Genomic DNA, 17,900 nt, shown 5'->3' with positions numbered 1-17,900 from the left:
TGGAGGAGAGGCAAGAAAGGGAAGAGAGTAACAGGAAAGATAGGGTGGTGATAATAGGTGATCCTTCAACTGTTACGATCTATGGCACGAGATGTTTTTGTGCAAGGTACAAAGTAGGAGCCTGTGAAAACAGGAGAGAGGACTATCTGCTTTTACAGGGAAGGTCACAAGAAGATAATTGATACTGCAGGACAAAATGTTTGTGTATTCGGAGTGAAGGAGGAGAGAAACAATCTTTTAACTTTTTTTTTTCTCCTGTTGTAGAAGCCAAGTTTCTCAGTCGGTATAAAAGAGCATTGTTTTCCTGTACAGGTTAAAGCTATTTGACTGTGAAAGTAGCTAAGAATGAGGCTCATGCTGATTGAACTCAGACTTAAAAGATGTTTTATCCTAAAGCATATTGAAAGTTGTAATGATTTACAGAGATTTAAAGCAGTTGTTTCGCTATTCCAAAATACCTGATGTAACCATAGAGTAATAGGAAGTACTAGAGAGAATGCTTTTATAACTTATTCTTTCTTTGTCCCAGGAAAATCTGATGAACCAAATTGTGATTGTGACCAGTTTCATTGCGCTAACGGGAAGTGTATTCCAGAATCTTGGAAGTGTAATAACATGGATGAATGCGGAGACAACTCTGATGAAGAAATCTGTGCCAAAACTAATCCTCCAACGATTTCTTCCTTTCAACCTTGTGCTAGCGATCATTTCCAGTGTCTTTCTCGCTTCACCAAGCTTTACACTTGCCTTCCAGAATCTTTAAAATGTGATGGTAACATCGATTGTCTTGACCTTGGAGATGAAATAGACTGTGAAGTGCCAACGTGTGGGCAGTGGTTGAAATATTTTTATGGTACTTTCAGTTCTCCCAATTATCCTGACTTCTATCCACCTGGAAGCAACTGCACCTGGCTGATAGACACTGGTGATCATCGCAAAGTAATTTTGCGATTCACTGATTTTAAACTCGACGGTACGGGTTTTGGAGACTACGTCAAAATATATGATGGGTTAGAGGAGAATCCACGGAGGCTGTTGCGTGTGCTAACAGCATTTGACTCTCATGCTCCCCTCACCGTTGTTTCATCTTCAGGACAAATAAGAGTGCATTTTTGTGCTGACAAAGTGAATGCTGCAAGAGGTTTCAATGCCACCTATCAAGTAGATGGCTTTTGTTTGCCCTGGGAAATTCCTTGTGGTGGAAATTGGGGTTGCTACACAGAGCAACAACGCTGCGATGGCTACTGGCACTGTCCAAATGGAAGGGATGAAACCAACTGCACCATGTGCCAAAGAGACGAGTTCCCATGTTCTCGAAATGGTGTTTGCTACCCTCGTTCAGATCGCTGCAACTACCAGAATCATTGCCCTAACGGTTCAGATGAAAAAAACTGTTTTTTCTGTCAGCCAGGAAATTTTCATTGTAAAAATAATCGCTGTGTTTTTGAGAGCTGGGTTTGTGATTCTCAAGACGACTGTGGTGATGGCAGTGATGAAGAAAATTGCCCAGTCATTGTGCCTACTAGAGTAATAACTGCAGCTGTAATCGGGAGCCTTATTTGCGGACTGCTGCTTGTCATTGCACTGGGGTGTACCTGTAAATTGTATTCACTCAGGATGTTTGAGAGAAGGTGCGTAGAACAGCTGGACTCAAGCACTTAGATTTTTAAATTATTTTCCATCTTTTTATTGTTATACTTGAAATATTTTATTTTTAATATTTTATTTTTTGAACGAAGACAGAAATATTCTTATGGTTACTTAACTATTTGGAGTTAAGCTTTGAGGTGATACCCAAAAGGAAGTATGGAGAAGCTGCATTTCTGGAATCAAATTAATGTTTCAGTTCGTGTTTAAGAGCATGTTTCTTCTTTTGTAGATTCTGTCATGCCAGAATTATGCACTCCTCAATTTTTTTTTTGTAAAGCAATGTAAGCATCTCTAATGGTGCCTTTTATATTTAACCAAAGCTTTTGAGGAATTTATTGTTGCAGGGGTTTTTTTTGTTGTTCTTCTATGAGCTGGACAGACCTATAGGAATGACTGCAAGAAATTGCTGTATTTTGAACGAATTAAATAGACATTTTGTCAATTAAGGCTCAATTAAACTAATAAAAAAATAAAATTTCATCTGCTGAAGGTTATTATTTTGGATTATAACAGGCAGATGTAGTTTTACTATTAAATATTCATCATAATCTTATGTATTAAGAAATTTCTTTTCTCTTTGAAAGATCATTTGAAACTCATTTGTCAAGGGTTGAAGCTGAACTGTTAAGAAGAGAAGCTCCTCCATCTTATGGACAGTTAATTGCCCAGGGTTTAATTCCACCAGTTGAAGACTTTCCAGTCTGTTCACCAAACCAGGTAAGATTTCAAAAAACAGGCAGACTCGTTAAAATTTAACAACACAAAAATCATGCTATTTTAGCTTCCATGTGCTTTGTTTTGTTTCATATTTCCTTTTTTTCCTTTCACACTGATATGTTCTATTAAAGATTAGCTATTGGACAAAATCATAATATGGCAGCACCACATGGTTTACTTTGCAGGCATTTCTAAATTTCTGTTGAAACAACTCCTTTAATATATATATTTTTAAAAACTGGCTTTTGGTTAAAATAGACTGTTGTAAATAATCCTATAATGCTCTACTTGAGTTGGTTTTGTGTTATGTGTTGCATTTAATACAGTAAAGTTTACTGCTGGCTCATGTTGGTGAGCATGTAAGAATCATTACTACACCATAAGTGGAGGATTTTTTTCTATTTTGAATGGAACTGATTTCATTACATTTTGCCATAGATGTCAAGGATCTATGTCTATGATTCTATGATCTCTGTTGGAGGTGATATTTAACTTAATCTCTATGTTAAGCAGTCCTGTGTTAGTAACAAATAGTCACCTCTGTTAAATCCTAGGGAGTTTTTGGGAAATTTCTTCTTTAAATCCCAAACTTTTTGAGGCACGTTACAATGAACTCTGGTCTGAAAGCTACAGTGGTTACCTTACCTTCTTGTGAGATTGTGTGTAACAGATATAAGTTCTGCACTGAATCTGAGGTTCTACTTTTCTGTAATCAACGTTCCATTTGAAAGTTACAGTGTATCTTCTTTCACTTCTCTTTTATTCTAGAGGTACTCGATTTGGGCGAAAATGAACCTTATCTACTCCATTGCTTTTTTTATTCCCTTTTTTCTTCTGAACGTGTATCTCCTTTTCATTTCCCTGGTCCTACTGTTTTTTCCTAAAGAGAGTCCAGGCATCTTTCAAACCTGCTTTGTTTCAAATAGCCTTTTGCTACACACACCAGATCTTTAATAGTAAAGAGTCAATAATTTCTAATATTGAAGACTTTACCTTTAACCTTGCTGATACTATGTAGCTTGGCACAATAGCTGTCTTCATTCTTTTGTTAGATCAATGCCAGAATACTGCCAACACTTCATTGTTGTTTGTCTTTTCATTTAGGCTTCAGTTCTGGAAAACCTGAGACTGGCAGTGCGATCTCAACTTGGATTTACTTCCATCAGACTTCCTATTGCTGGCAGATCAAGTAACATTTGGAATCGAATTTTTAATTTTGCCAGGTCACGGCATTCAGGATCACTGGCATTGGTCTCAGCAGATGGAGATGATGTTGCCAGCCAAAGTACTAGTAGAGAAGCTGAAAGGAGTAATACTCACAGAAGCCTATTTTCAGTTGAATCTGATGATACAGATACAGAAAATGAGAGAAGAGACACAGCAGGAGCAGTTGGCGGCATTGCTGCTACCTTGCCTCAGAAAGTCCCACCTGCAACAGCAATAGAAGCCACAGTGGGAGCGTGTGGGAGTTCCTCTGCTCAGAGCGGCAGTGGTGGCAGCACAGAGAGCGGGAGAGAAGTGACGAGCGTGGAGCCCCCAGGCACGAGTCCTGCACGCCACCAGCTCACGAGCGCGCTAAGTCGTATGACTCAAGGCTTACGCTGGGTACGCTTTACGTTAGGGAGATCGAGCTCAGTGAATCAGAACCAAAGTCCTTTGAGACAGCTTGATAATGGGGTAAGTGGAAGAGAAGAGGATGATGATGTTGAAATGTTAATTCCAGTCTCTGATGTAGCATCAGACTTTGACGTGAATGACTGTTCAAGACCTCTGCTTGATCTCGGCTCAGATCAAGAACCAGGGCTTAGACAGCCTTACAGTGCAACACATCATGGTGTAAGGTCGTGCAATCAAGATGGCCCCTGTGAGAGCTGTGGCATCGTACACACTGCCCAGATACCTGACACTTGCTTAGAAGCAACAGTGAAAAATGAAACTAGTGACGATGAGGCATTATTACTCTGCTAGGTACGGGTTGTTTAGGAAAGATTGTGTACAAGTTGGAGCAATATCTGTCATTGTTTTGTACTTCACAGTTAAAACTAGTTTTTAGTTTTAAAAAGTCCAGGACAACATTATGTTAAAACTATTTTAGACTGTGTGGTTGATTAAACATTTCTTATACTGGATGACTTTATGGAACTATTAGAGAGAACGTTTTAATGGCTCTGAATACACAATGTGTGTATCCAGTATAACCTGAGATTACTCTTTAAACTGAAGTTATCCCGGTTAGTTTCAAATTTAGTCTATTCCTGGTACTGTAGTTCAGAACAGAAACATGGCTGCTCAAGACTTATTTGGCTGCCTGTTTAACTCCGTATTAACAGGTGAATTTGTACAGAATTGTTTTCCTTTAGGAATTGACTTTGTTATATTATTGCCAACATACTTGTAACTTAATATACTAAATGCTGGTAAGGATTGTTAATGCAAAATATGTACTTTGCTTTGAGTTTATACAACATTTTGTCTAAATATTCTTGGATTTCATTTTAATGTGGACTTATTTAAAGGGAGCAGAAGATTTCTCCAGGAGCATTCTTTTTATTTCTGAAGAACAAAATGCGGTGATTCATGAATTTTAGATAGATACAATAGATAAACTAGCAAAAGCTTTCATAGCACTGACTTTCCCAAGTGGCAATCTAATATGATACAGCCAAATAGTGCGTGAAGCCCCCAGTCATTAGTCCTTCCAATTTGAAGTGAAAAAGGGCCGAAGATATTACTGTGCGTTAGTTTTTTAAAATATCCAATATGTACAAATACACTACAGAGTAAGTTCCAACTGGTAGTAGATCTTTCCCTAATACAAGGGTATAAAGCTTGTTTGGACTCAAGGGATTTGCACTAAAATCATATTAAGGTCTCTAAATGAGCTTAGTGCACAGGCACTATCACTTTAAGTACTATTATTGTCTAATATTGCAATGGCTATATATTTCCATGGCTCTTTTCTTGGGGTGTTGCATTTTTATTGCAATTGAATTTGCTTTACTAATTCCCTATTTATTCATTGTATTTAAAAACTGGTTTACTTGGTTGCAGACTGGTTGTTTAAAAAACAAAAAAAAAAACAAAAAAAATCCCTTTCTGTGTATTTTTTTTAATGATACTTCATGTTGGAGCAAAACAGATTAGTGGAAAAAAGCTCACGACTTCCGATTTTGTGATAAGCAGGTTAATATGTGGTTACTGGCTCGACAACAAGAATCTACACCTTTTAAAAACAAAAATGTCAACTACTGTTTTATTTATTCTTTGCCAGTCTGTTTTTAGTAGGCTTAAAGATCCAGTATGAAATGTATTTGTGTGTGATTGTATGCTATTTATTAAATTTTAAATACTTTGTTGAATGTCATTTTAAAGCATGTTTAAAGTCTTGTGCATTTCTGTCGTGTTATGCTGTCGGGCAGAACTGACTAAAATGTTTTAATATGTATCAAAATTAAATTGAATTTTTGTTATGTTTTTGAGGTACTTTTAAAGATAAATCCATGTCTGGCTTTTTGTTTTACTTTCTGAAAGTCTCATCTCTGAAGTACAAATCACATGCAGAAAAAAAAAAGCCAATTGAACGGATTCAAAAGTGTATATTTCTGTCGTCTCCCTCTTCTCTTCATTTACAGATACAGGGATGAGAAAAATAAACAGTTTTACCATCTGGTGGATTTAATTCACAAGAGTAGTAGTAAATTCTGAGTTCAGGACACGGTTATGTAGATTTGTGCTTTTGAGGAACTTATGTGCAATACAGTTGTAAAAGATTTTATTATAAGAACCCACGCGGTTTCAAGTTTTAGAACAGATCACATCACACTGGTACCAGTTCAGGTACAGATTGGCCCATAGTTACACATACCTGAGTACAAGTCATCGATGGCCATTTTTATTCACATTGAATAATATCTAAATCTGTGGGTAATCTTCAGTATGATTTCAGTGGCGTTGCTTATAGAGCAGGCAATTTTGCATATGAATGCGATAACACACTCTGAAATATATGTGAACAGTGTGTCCTGGTATAAAATACTGGGTTTTTAAAGCTTCCTAATTATCATTAGAAAGTGGTTATGGAAATGTTTATCACTGAGGCAGATACATTTTGAAGAAAAAGTCTTCATAGAATACCTTAGTTATATACACACACAAAGTGATCTAAAGTGGTTCCATGAAATGCCCCAACTAGCATGTACCTATGGTTTCCATAATGCAGATGTAAAGTAGAATACAATGTTTAATTTGTTTTAAAGAATAAATGCTACACATTAAACTGAAAAGTTGGATTTGATTGAGAATTTGGAAATTTGTAAATAAAAATAATATTTGTATGAGGCTCATTTGTTGCAGTGATTTTTTTTCTTAGTGATTTTAAAGGGAGTGATAATTCTGATTGGATTTACTTTTTAACTGAGAATTTTTGAAGTCGTGTTAATTTTATTTAGGAGCTGCTTTGAATTATCATTTTGTTTAAGTGATTTCTGATTTAGATCTGCTGCAATGCTAGGACGTTGAAGAAAATTCAGCATGATTAACTGCGAAGTTATTTTCTGTCGTAAATCACTTTTAGCTGAAAGCTTTGAAAAATGTAAATTACTGTGATTTTTCTCCTCATGTGAAGCCTTCTAGGTGAGGAAGGAGTCTGTCATTGTTTCTTTTCACATGTCGCACTTTTTTTTAGTGATGTGATTTGCACTAAAATATTAAGAGGACTGCCTGAGCCTCCAGTGTTACCAAAGCCAAATCCATTTTCAGTATGGTGCAACAAATATTGCTGATAGATCTTCTTTCAGAATAATTCCCAGGAGAAAATACGGGGATGAGTTGTTATGCTATGTTCTATTACTCATCCAAAAGCCAAAGCAGGAACTTGTGTTATTCTAGGTGAATCACAGTTCAGATTTGGAGCACGAACTTTTCAATGAGCCTTTATGTTACATGCTGCAGATGAAAGTTAATACCAAGTTTTCCTGTTAAGATCAGTTTTTGCTTCATTTGCAAAATGTGGATGTTTTCTGGCTTTAAATTCCACTGGTGCTGTGAAACTGCTGCAGTCATCTTCTGGAAGTGCTGTACATTTTCCATAAACCTGTTTTAAGTCAACAGCATTAATCTCATGTAGCTGTGATGAGTGAGGTTTGGAAACTGTTTGTTTGACCTGTCTGTCTCTCTTTTTTTTCTTCCTCTCCTGTGAGTTTCTGAAACTAAGTAGTTGGTAACTGAGGGCTTCCAGGGTGTCACCTGCAGTTTAATTGCTGAAAGCAGGGGTGTGTTCTGAACGAAAGGGGGAGAAATCTTGTCACTTTGCCAAGTCACTGGAAGTTGGAATATGTAAGCAGACTGATACTTAAAACTCATCTCCTTTTTTTTTTCTTCTCTTGTTTAGTGATCGGCTAACTGCTGTTGATAACTTTTCTATATGTAAGTCAATTGAGCTCTAACTCATTTTCTCCCTTCGTAAGTTTATAGCACAACATTCCTTTCTTGTTGGTATATTTGCCCAGTTGAGGCTTTCCATTGCTCCCAATCACACAGTGGTGGGGGAAGAGAATGTATTCATTAAGATAAAATAGTATCTAACAAGTTAGGTATGCACAAAACATCGTCCACAACTGATGGGGGTTAACAAGAGAAGAAGCTCTATGAGCAATTTAGTGATTGCTGTTTACACTTTGAGAAAGGGCATTTATGGATAGACAAACAAAACATAGCCAAACAAATACCTTGGCACAGATCATTGTTTCCACCATGAAATCTAGCAGAAGAACTTAGCTCTCAGCATCAGTTCTTCCCTGTGACCAAGACGCATCGCACTGTCAAAGTCAACAGAAAAGGTACAGTCTGAAAGAATGTTGCTTGCAATGTTTGAATTCTACGCTACAATCATGTGCACTTCTGATGGAAAGGAAGGGGTAGGAGGGGAGGCAAGAAGATATTATGAGAAGGTAAGTCAGTGTATTTTGATTTTGAATGACTGGAGGATCTAAAGGAATAATGCAAAGTATCTGTATTTGGAGATTAGCAATGGTAGGTGACAATACTAGCCCAAAACAAATCTAAATAAATGTTCTTAGCAAGTGATGTTATACAAAATGCAAAGGACAAGTTAATAAGCTTGTTTTAAAAAGTGAGGAAAAGATCCACAAAATAGGGGTATGTTGTAGATGTTGCCTAGCAAGGTTGGGTATCTCAGTTCGAAGCAGAATTCTCAGACTTTGTCACAGCTGTCACAGCAAGTCACAGTTGAAGTGTCACCAAGTGGTACAATTCCATTTGTACCTTTGTAACCAATTATCTTTGTTTCTTAAAATATGTCAAATAGAGAAATAATCTTTTGGTGTTTCTCAAGGTATAGAAAATTCATTGAGAACAGTTGGTAAAATTCACTGAAAATCAGTGGTATCCTTTTTGTTAATTTTCTTGCATTGAAAACCTGGTTCATGATCCAGCCTTCCTTCAATGGAGGAAAGCTATTAAAAATGGAAAATACAGTTAATCAGTTAATAATACATGAGCTGTACTTCCTCTCCACTGCTCAATGTCAGTCTCTAGTTTCCTTCTCAAAGCACAAAATCACAGAATGGCCAGGGTTGGAAGGGACCTCAAGGATCATGATGCTCCAACCCCCCTGCCACATGCAGGGCCACCAACCTCCCTATTTCATGACCAGGCTGCCCAGGGTCCCATCCAATCTGGCCTTGAACACTTCCAGGGATGGATGGGGGCATCCACAGCCTCTCTGGGCAGCCTGTTCCAGTACCTCACCACTCTTCCTGTAAAGAATTTCCCCCTGACATCCAACCTAAATCTTCCCTCCCTCAACTTAAAGTCATTTCCCCTTGTCCTGCTGTTATCCACCCTTTCAAAGAGTTGTTTCCCCTCCTGTTTGTAGGCTCCCTTTAGGTACTGAAAGGCTGCAATGAGGTCACCCCGCAGCCTTCTTTTCTCCAGGCTGAACAAGCCCAGCCTGTCTTTGTAGGGGAGGTGCTGCAGTCCCCTGACCATCCTTGTGGCTCTCCTCTAGACAGCTCTCCTCTCCAACAGCTCCCTGTCTTTCCTGTGCTGAGAGCTCCACACCTGGACACAGTACTCCAGCTGGGGCCTCACAAGAGCCGAGTAGAGGACACCTCCCTGTCCCTGCTGGCCACCCTTCTGATGGAGCCCAGGATACCATTTGCTTTCTGAGCTGTAAGAGCACACTGCTGGCTCATGTTAAGCTTTTCATCCATTAGGACCCCCAGGTCCTTCTCTGCAGGGCTGCTCTCAAGGACCACTCCTTCCAGTTTGCATAGATGCCTGGGACTCCATCTGCTGCATTTTGACATACATCTTTCCTTCACCATCTTTTTTTTTCTTTTCTTTCTTTTTTTTTTTTTTTAAAGCTCAATGCCAGCAAGAATCTTCTGGTTAGGAAAGTGCTGAAGAGTGTGTATGTCTCAGAAGACTTTGAATTCATTATGTCATCATAATGATTTGTAGAAGATGTCTTCAAGGTCTTCTGAAAGTTCCAAACCTCAATTAGCTGTTTCTTGCAAACCTATTCCTTAATTTGCTGAATTATTTTCTTTTGGTAGGTAATAGACATGGACTGGATTTTCTTCAGAGTTCTTTATCTTAAAGCACATTAATTCCTAAGTTACTTAGAAGGCTCTTTGATAGAACTTCTACGGTAGTCACCTGAAATGAGACATTTCCATGTATATACATTTCCAGGATTATTTACTTTGCTCCAGATCACAAAAGCATAAGCATATGATGCAAGTTCAAGGTTGCAATTAATGGATTTCTGCCATGTCTCTTATATGAGAAACCTACCACGTAGTATTTCAGGGTGAGTAAACATTACTTAACGGAAAACCTCTCTGTGTAGTGCACAGACATCCACTGATTACAGAATAAATATTTGTTTTAAACTATGCAAAGAGAAGGGCAGAAAGAGTAACATGTTCTGTGGGTCAGTGAAGGTTACAGTGTCAATCAGGACCTCCTCCTTGCAGCATCAAGTTCTCAGCAGTAACTAAGAATATGGGGCCAGTTGTCTTTCTGCAGTACTATAGGAATTATTTCTATCTCACAAGTGATATTTGAGACCATTCTGCCCAGAGACAGATGAGCTCTCAAATATTAAATATTTACCAAATTTCCATAAATGCCGTTGATGTGAGATTATCTTGTTTGTCCAAATGGACTAAATAAAAGAACTGCTTAGACAGAATGTCATTATCTATTTAATGTGCTTAAAATGACCTGTGGGATAGATCCAGTTTTCTTATGCACAGCAGCATTAAGGCCTTCACTCTCAATTACCTTGCCAGTTTGTGGGATGATCTGCAGCTCTGAGCTGGGCTTGAAGTTACAGATTTAGATACTGAAGAGCGTGATCCACAAAGCCTAAACAAGCCAGGAAGAAATCTCAGGAGGGGAAGTGGAGCTCAAAACCGATGCCTTTCAGAAAAAGGGAAAAGTAGGCTTTGGATCCATGCTACTCCGTGCCTTTAGGTGTCTTAACTTATGTCAGCTAATTCCTGCACGAAGCACACAAAAAAAGGAAACCGAATGTCCTGAAGCTTACCATAGAGTGATGTGATGTGGTGGGCCTGACTTCAAATCTCCCTTGGCTCCATTTGGAATAAGGATTTGAGCAAAGCAGAGATAGCACCACTATCACTAGCCCCAGAGCAATGAAGATGATTATCCAGGTCTGCCATGCGGAAACTCATTTTCTAGAAATCACTAAATATTCATTGGCAAAGGAGAAATAGAAAGTGACTATTTTCAGTTGGTGATTTGGGCACTGAGTTGGGACACTCAGGATGAAGTTATGCCAATAAATACTTAACTTGTTGACATAGTCATTCAATATTCATTGGGGCGTACCTGGGAGTTTGACCGCTGCAACCTACTAGCATGCAAGCAATGAACCTTTGCAGCCCTCTCTCCTTGCATGACAAACGTCACTTTGTTTACACAAGGCAAGACTTTTGTAACTGAGAGGCATCCACCTCAGGCCCCTTGCAGTCAGTATTTAGTTGCCCATCTGTGCGTAGGAAAAACGGGTTTGCTGTTTCAGCAGCAGCAGAGATCCAAAGTGCATCCCTGCTATCCCATTCCAGTGCCTGTCCGGGCCTTTTTTCTACTGTCATTCTAATATTAACAGCTCCTGCCTTGAAGTACCACAATTCAACCTCCTCCAGGGTCTGTCTTCCCCCTTCCTCCTCTGGCTAATCATACAGCAGAACCCTGTGCTGAGGACAGGAGGGGTGCCAGCTGAACCAAAGGGCACAGAATGCTCCAGTGGTGTAGGCAGCGCCTGTCTGCACAAAGCAGGAGCTGGAAAGCAAAGCAGATTATAAAGTAGTAACAGTATTTATAAATAACCGTGATTCTCCCCTTTTATTTTAGTCCAAGTTTTCAGATCGTTTTCTAGCCCCCTTGCTGTTACCTTCCCATCTCTCTCTCCAGGCCGAGTCCGCCCTTCCCAGAGGGCTCCCGACGGCTCTTCTCCCAAACCCTCCCCCAGCTCCCCCGCCTCCCGTCCCCGCGGCTCTCTCCGCAGCCGGGCCAGGCCGATGAGTGCCGCCCTCGGCCGCTGCCGCCCGCGTGGCCGCGCCGGGCAGGGTGGGGCGCCCCGGCCGTTGTGCGGGAACAGAGCGCGTTGGGGGCGCGGGGCAGCGGGCGGGGGCAGCGCAGCGCAGGAGGCGGGGCAGCGGGCACGATGATGGCGCAGGGCAACAGCTGCAGGAAGATCGTTTTCATGTGGTCCTTTGACTATGGCCAGACGCCTCCGCCGCCTGAGGTGAGAGGAGGCCTCGGCAGCGCCCAGAAAAGCCCGCAGGGTACCCTGCCCCAGCCAACGGCCGCTCTGTTCCGCTGAGTAGTGGTATCTGGGGGAAGGGACCTGGACCCCAGGTAGCGCACTTTTCCCCAAAGTGTCTTCCAGGACGCAGGCTGGGAGAGACCGCGCATAGCCTGTGCCCCCTGGAGGGGATTTGGGCAGCCCCTGCACGCAGACCTGTGAGTGCAAAGCTTGGTCCCTCGGAGCACCCACAGGCTCCCCGACTGCTGTCATGGAGAGCTCGTGGCACCCTTGGCTTCCTCAGTGCCACTGCAGAGCTCAGCTCGGCTTTGGGCATCCAGACCTGCGAACAGCCAGATTTCTACAGCTGCCCAGCATGTTATAAAATGCACAGTGCAAAGGGCAGGTCTGGAGTGAGCACCATGAGAACACAGCTGGACTGCCCTGAAAGCCTGGTTCCTATCTCTAGGTAAAGAAGAAACAGCAGAAATGCCCAGAAGCAAGGCTCTTGGCCAGAGGCAGGCTGTGTGCTTCGGATCACTGCACTCCCTCAGTCATTGGTGCTTCCCCAAAGACTGTGGGTGGAGCTGCCGAAGGCCACAGGCTCAATTCCTGTTTAAAGATCCCCACTTTGTGTGTGTTTAGGGTCATTTGCAGATAACACAGCAAGGGTAGGCTGAGCAAAAAGCAATTTTCTGAGCCGAGTCCTCATTCCCTGTCTTCCAGCCCCCCATGCCAAAGCAGAGGCTTCTGATCAAGGGCGGAAGAGTTGTGAATGATGACCAATCTGTGGAGGCTGATGTGTATGTGGAAGAAGGAGTGGTGCAGGATGTGGGACCAAACCTAAATCCCAAGCCTCCCAGTGGCCTCACCGTGCTGGATGCGACCAACAAGCTGGTGATCCCTGGGGGCATCGATACACACACGCACTTGCAATTCCCTTTCATGGGCACCACATCAAAAGATGACTTCTATACAGGAACAAAGGTGGGTGCATGTGACCACTGTGCACATACGCTTTTCTTTCTGTGCATCTGAGCTTTCTCAGAAAGAAACATGTCTGCTGATTATGCGGTATTAATGCTAACGGAGAGAAAATAGCATTCCTCAAGTAAAGGCAATTATGCTGTTTCTTGGTTCAGCCACTGTAATAAGCAGTCAGGATGCCCAAAGGTGCATCCCACTAGCATGTTCTTTGGGTTCCTTCAAAGACTTTGCTGGCTGCCAGTGGCAAGTGTTAAGAATGGTCATTTACCCTGGCTGTCGCCATGCCGAGTGCAACTCACCTTGGAGTATGGGCTTCATGCTTTTCAGAACAAAGGTTAACTAAAGCAACAGTGCAACTCCCCCAGTGTGCTGGGAGCACTTCTTTGGTAACCTGATCTTTCTCCTCTGTTAGCATGAATGCAAGTTTTTCATGTCATTCACTTCTGTCCAGACTGTCTCAGTGAGAATTCAAATACCAGTTCAAATGCACTTTCTTAAAATTATCTCTTTTCTCCCATTTATGTACTTGGAGTTCTTTCAGATTTTCATCTGATCTCGTTGTATTACTTGCATTAGCAGTTATCAGTTATTAGTAGTAGCAATGCATCGTCTTTATAGAGAAAAATACTCATACAGAGCTCCCTGAAATTCGTAAGCTACTTAGTGCTTTGCTGTACAAGTTGAAATTCTTTGCCCACAGAAGAGATGACATTGCCCTGTGAAGTGGCTGGTCTGTGAGGCAGCATCCTCAGAGAGCCTGCTACATCCTGTCCATGAGATGGCTTAACTGTGGTTTGCCAAAAAGGGGAAAGCAACAGTGAAACCTTTCTAAAGAAGTGGATTTCACTGATGTTTTCTAATGTGAAAAATACTAGTTTGCCTCTTTAAGATAGCTGAAATAAGTTAAATTAACTCATTTTTACAAGTGGTAGGATGCAGTAAGCACACAACTATTAAGAGCCTTTTAGCTTTGCAGTCCTGCGTAGTTTGATCCTCTTCTTTAGCAGAAAATTTCTTTTCTTGCTTGCTCCATGATGCCATTGACAGGAGAACTACAAATGAGCTGTTATCCTTAAATTACTGCCGTGTTTCTGTCAATAACAACTGTCACTACTCCCAACTCCACACACATTTGTTTCCAGTGCTGCTGTTATTTGGAATGGAAATATTTTACATGCAGCTTTAAGCACAATAACTGTTCTTCTCTGTGTGTTTGGAAATTACGGTGCCTTATTAAATAGGTTGTAATTATTATGCACAAGCTTGATGAAAATTATTTTGCCCATCACAGCAGATAAGTTCTGGTAGAAATGGGGGAATCTGTTCTTATATGGGCCTCAAAACGCTTTTTAGTTATCAAAATGGCTTCCACAAGCAGTTTTTGGGCATTGCGTTACTTTTTGTGATAAACTGATAGAAACACAGGTCTCACAAATCAGATTTCTTCCGAATGCATTACAGGATTAGATGTCTGGAATACTTAGTTTGTATAATTTACAGTACTTGAATATATCCTTCAATGTCTTGGGGTTTTAAACTACTTTTGCAACAATCCCTTATTTCTCTCTGAAGACCTTATTTTTGAAGGTGTTTCCAGTTACACTAAGGAGATCCAAAGATTCAGATTAATTCAAATGTAGATGCCTAGGCTATGAAATCCCAAATTAGGAAAGGTTAAAAAAAAAAAAAAAAAAAAAAGGAATTATTTGAATTAGCATTTAAGTTTATCAATAATTATTTGTACTGGAGGCAGTGGACACAGGAGCTCCAAAACACAAACTGCATCTAGAGAACAGGATGTCCAAATAGCACAGATTGCATATCCAGAACAGGACATCCAGTCAGTGACTTTGGTGGCCAGCAGGAGGCTTTAGCTCCAGTCCAATGATCAGAGGTCACAAAGTTAGTATTGTGGACCATCTTGACCCAGGTTAAAGTGTGGGAAGTGTTCGGAGCTGTTTACCCAAGATCATCATCTAACATGCATCTTGGCAGGAGAATCGTAGAGGCAAAATTGCATTCCAACTGCTGTAATAATAAGCTAAGACTTATCTATTCAGTTGAATAAAAGAAGGCATTTACAAATGTTTTGGGAAGAAAAGTCTTTGGTTGGAGTAGAACCTGTGGGATTTCTTTACCTTCAAACTTAAAAATATTCTTTAATTTTAAATCTCAATTAACAATTAAGAAGCTAAGATATTTCGTTGGAAAAAAAAAAAAAAAAAAAAAAAAACTGATAGTTTGAAAAACTTTTCCTTAGTTAGTGTTCATCACTGATTCAAAAAGGTGTCACTCTCCAAACGTCTTTTTGTTTGCAAAATATACTGACTTATTTGCAGTTTCAGTTCTGATTGGCAGTCCTTTGAACAGAACACAACAACCCATTAAAAAAAAAATTCTTAACCTGCATGGGGTCAAGCCAAATATTTTTTCTTGATTGAAAGAAATATTAGAACTTTGTTTAGAAGGATCTGTGAGCTTCAGTAAGGCAAAGTCAAACAAGCGTCATTTAGAGAAAGAAGAAATGGGTTTATTTAGAAACTGAGTAATACAGCATGAACTGTGTTTACTTTGATCTGAATAGCTTGTAGCTGTTATGCAGAGGGATGTTGTTCAGAGCAATAGAGAGAATTTCTCTGGCTAGCTTGGAATAGACCAGAAATTGCAGCAAATAAATTACCTTACTGGCAATTTCCAGTAGTCTAGGATTTGGTTTTTGGCAGTGACTACCAGTGAATCAGTTAAAAAGCACTTTGAATCTTCTTAGCATATATAAAACATTTAATAGCAGATAGCTTATAAACAATTTTGGGAATCTACTATGCAGTTTTTCTCAATTATACCCCTCCGGTAACAACAACAACAAAATTTTTAAAATACTTTTAAAATCCTTTTGGTGTTAGACAAGAGTTTGGTGATTTTTACAGCGAACTTTTAAACGAAATGTTATGGTATTTATTCCACTGTGTCTCTGTCCCTTAGTCTGTTTGTGTCATACAGGTTTGTTTTTTCAACCAAATAGATTCTGAGAATGCATATCTCAAGTTAGCTGGGGTTTGAGGCTGCTCATCTTTCTCTGTGAATTCATCCACTGCACAAGGAATCGGAGAACATAGCAGACACTGTATTATTTTTCTTACTGATTACTAAATATTAATTTTTTGTTTTCAGGCTGCTGTAGCAGGAGGCACCACTATGATCATTGACTTTGCCATTCCTCAGAGAGGCTGCTCTCTTATTGAAGCTTTTAATAAATGGAAAAGCTGGGCAGACCCTAAGGTTTGCTGTGATTATGCACTGCATGTGGCTGTTACCTGGTGGAGCGACAAGGTACACAGAACAGGCATTTTTCAGTTCCATGAATTTGTACCACACCTGCCTGGAATTAGTCCTCAGGAGGACAATGAATGTTAATATGTTTTTGTATGTACAAACTGGAATAGTCCACACCTTTATATGTATTTGGGAAAAGAAAAAAAGTCTGCAGATAACCTACATGTTTGAATAATATTGCATGAATTTGATGGAAAGGGAAAGGGAAGCAGGCTGTGCAATGTCAAGACCAGCCAGAAGGACAGGAGGTGTTTGCATAAATTTTGCCTTTTCTGTCTGAACACTCAGTAATCTGTGTTCCTGTTAAATCTTGGGGTAGCGTTTGTGGTGGTGTATTAATAAGGGCATGAATGAAAAATATGGCAGTTAGCTTTATTTGCAAAGGAAGAATTTTGATCCTGAGTAACTGCGCTTATATCACCTTAAAGAAAAGCAGAGTTGGAGCCAAGAATTTCTGAAACATGAGATTACCTAGAAAAAAATTTGGAGTCTAAGTAAGGAAGGATCATCATTGTTGTATAAAAATTTGCTAACTGCCTAAAATCTTTACCAAGGAAATGAATGTTTCAGATCTTGACATCTATCTGAACATGACCTGTATTATATAAGACCACTTTGGATCCTTAGAGAATTTTCATCAGTAGCTGGATATACTAATTAAATTTCATTTTAAAATATGAAGTATTTCCTCTAATTTTTATCCTTCAGAACACATAAGCCATGCCCTTCTCATTTGCTATCCGCTCCTCAAGATTTAAAGTCTTCATTAAAGTTATACATTCTGTGGAGTTCCTTCCCATAGTGGTTAGCTTTTTTCTTCCATATTTGTGCCAGATTGGGGTCTTGTGTCAGACATTTATTTGTTTGATAATTCCAGTAAAGATCATGCTTCAACACAGAAGTCTTTGATTTTTTATTAATCTTTCACTTTTCTTGGGCAGATCCAAGCAGATTACTAGAGAGAAGATGAACTATAATGCTTTAATTTTTCTAAAGAAGCCCATGGAAATTGTAATAGCACCACAAATATGCAAGAAGTACTGTCACCATCATTTTACTGGGAAGGGAGAGCTCAAGTTCTAGTGGTTGGTGACCCTCCCAATGGCAGGGGAGTTGAAACTAGATGATCTTCATGGTCCTTTTCAACCCAGGCCATTCTATGATTCTAAGTTAGTTAATGGGTAAGTGTTACAAGTTGAATACATAGATTTTGGTATTATTTTCAACATAAGGTTTTCAGCGGAATAAAATTTTACTTCACTGTCTTAAAAATAGATCCCTTCCAGTATGTGTATTGGAGTTAAACGGAGTCAACACATATATAACTTGGGCTGTTTGAACTGAACATATTTTTGATGGGTGAATAAAGCCTGGCTGTTGGTTCATACCAATTTCCTTGTAGAAAGTTAACAGG

At 39.9% G+C, this 17,900-nt stretch overlaps 2 protein-coding genes across 6 annotated transcripts in view; both read left to right on the top strand.

Annotated features, from left to right (window-relative positions):
• Positions 1-6,705, top strand: part of LRP12 (LDL receptor related protein 12) — a 50,778-nt gene extending 44,073 nt beyond the window's left edge. For both annotated transcript variants that reach the window (XM_052703710.1, XM_052703711.1), the window contains exons 5-7: positions 530-1,631; positions 2,235-2,367; positions 3,472-6,705. In XM_052703710.1, the coding sequence (XP_052559670.1) occupies positions 530-1,631; positions 2,235-2,367; positions 3,472-4,335 (2,099 nt within the window). In that variant the 3' untranslated portion in view covers positions 4,336-6,705. The remainder of the gene's footprint in view (positions 1-529; positions 1,632-2,234; positions 2,368-3,471) is intronic.
• A 6,093-nt stretch (positions 6,706-12,798) lies between these two features.
• The window catches only part of DPYS (dihydropyrimidinase), a 31,012-nt gene continuing 25,910 nt past the window's right edge, over positions 12,799-17,900 (top strand). For 3 of the 4 annotated variants that reach the window (XM_052703948.1, XM_052703947.1, XM_052703945.1), the window contains exons 1-2: positions 12,799-13,153; positions 16,325-16,483. In XM_052703948.1, coding sequence (XP_052559908.1) covers positions 12,899-13,153; positions 16,325-16,483 — 414 coding nt within the window. In that variant the 5' untranslated portion in view covers positions 12,799-12,898. The remainder of the gene's footprint in view (positions 13,154-16,324; positions 16,484-17,900) is intronic. The other variant, XM_052703944.1, reaches the window with a different exon arrangement.

The sequence above is a fragment of the Tympanuchus pallidicinctus genome, unplaced genomic scaffold (genome assembly GCF_026119805.1).
Source record: "Tympanuchus pallidicinctus isolate F22 unplaced genomic scaffold, pur_lepc_1.0 scaffold5, whole genome shotgun sequence".
NCBI lineage: Eukaryota > Metazoa > Chordata > Aves > Galliformes > Phasianidae > Tympanuchus > Tympanuchus pallidicinctus.
This window is presented reverse-complemented; position numbering and strand designations above follow the sequence as displayed.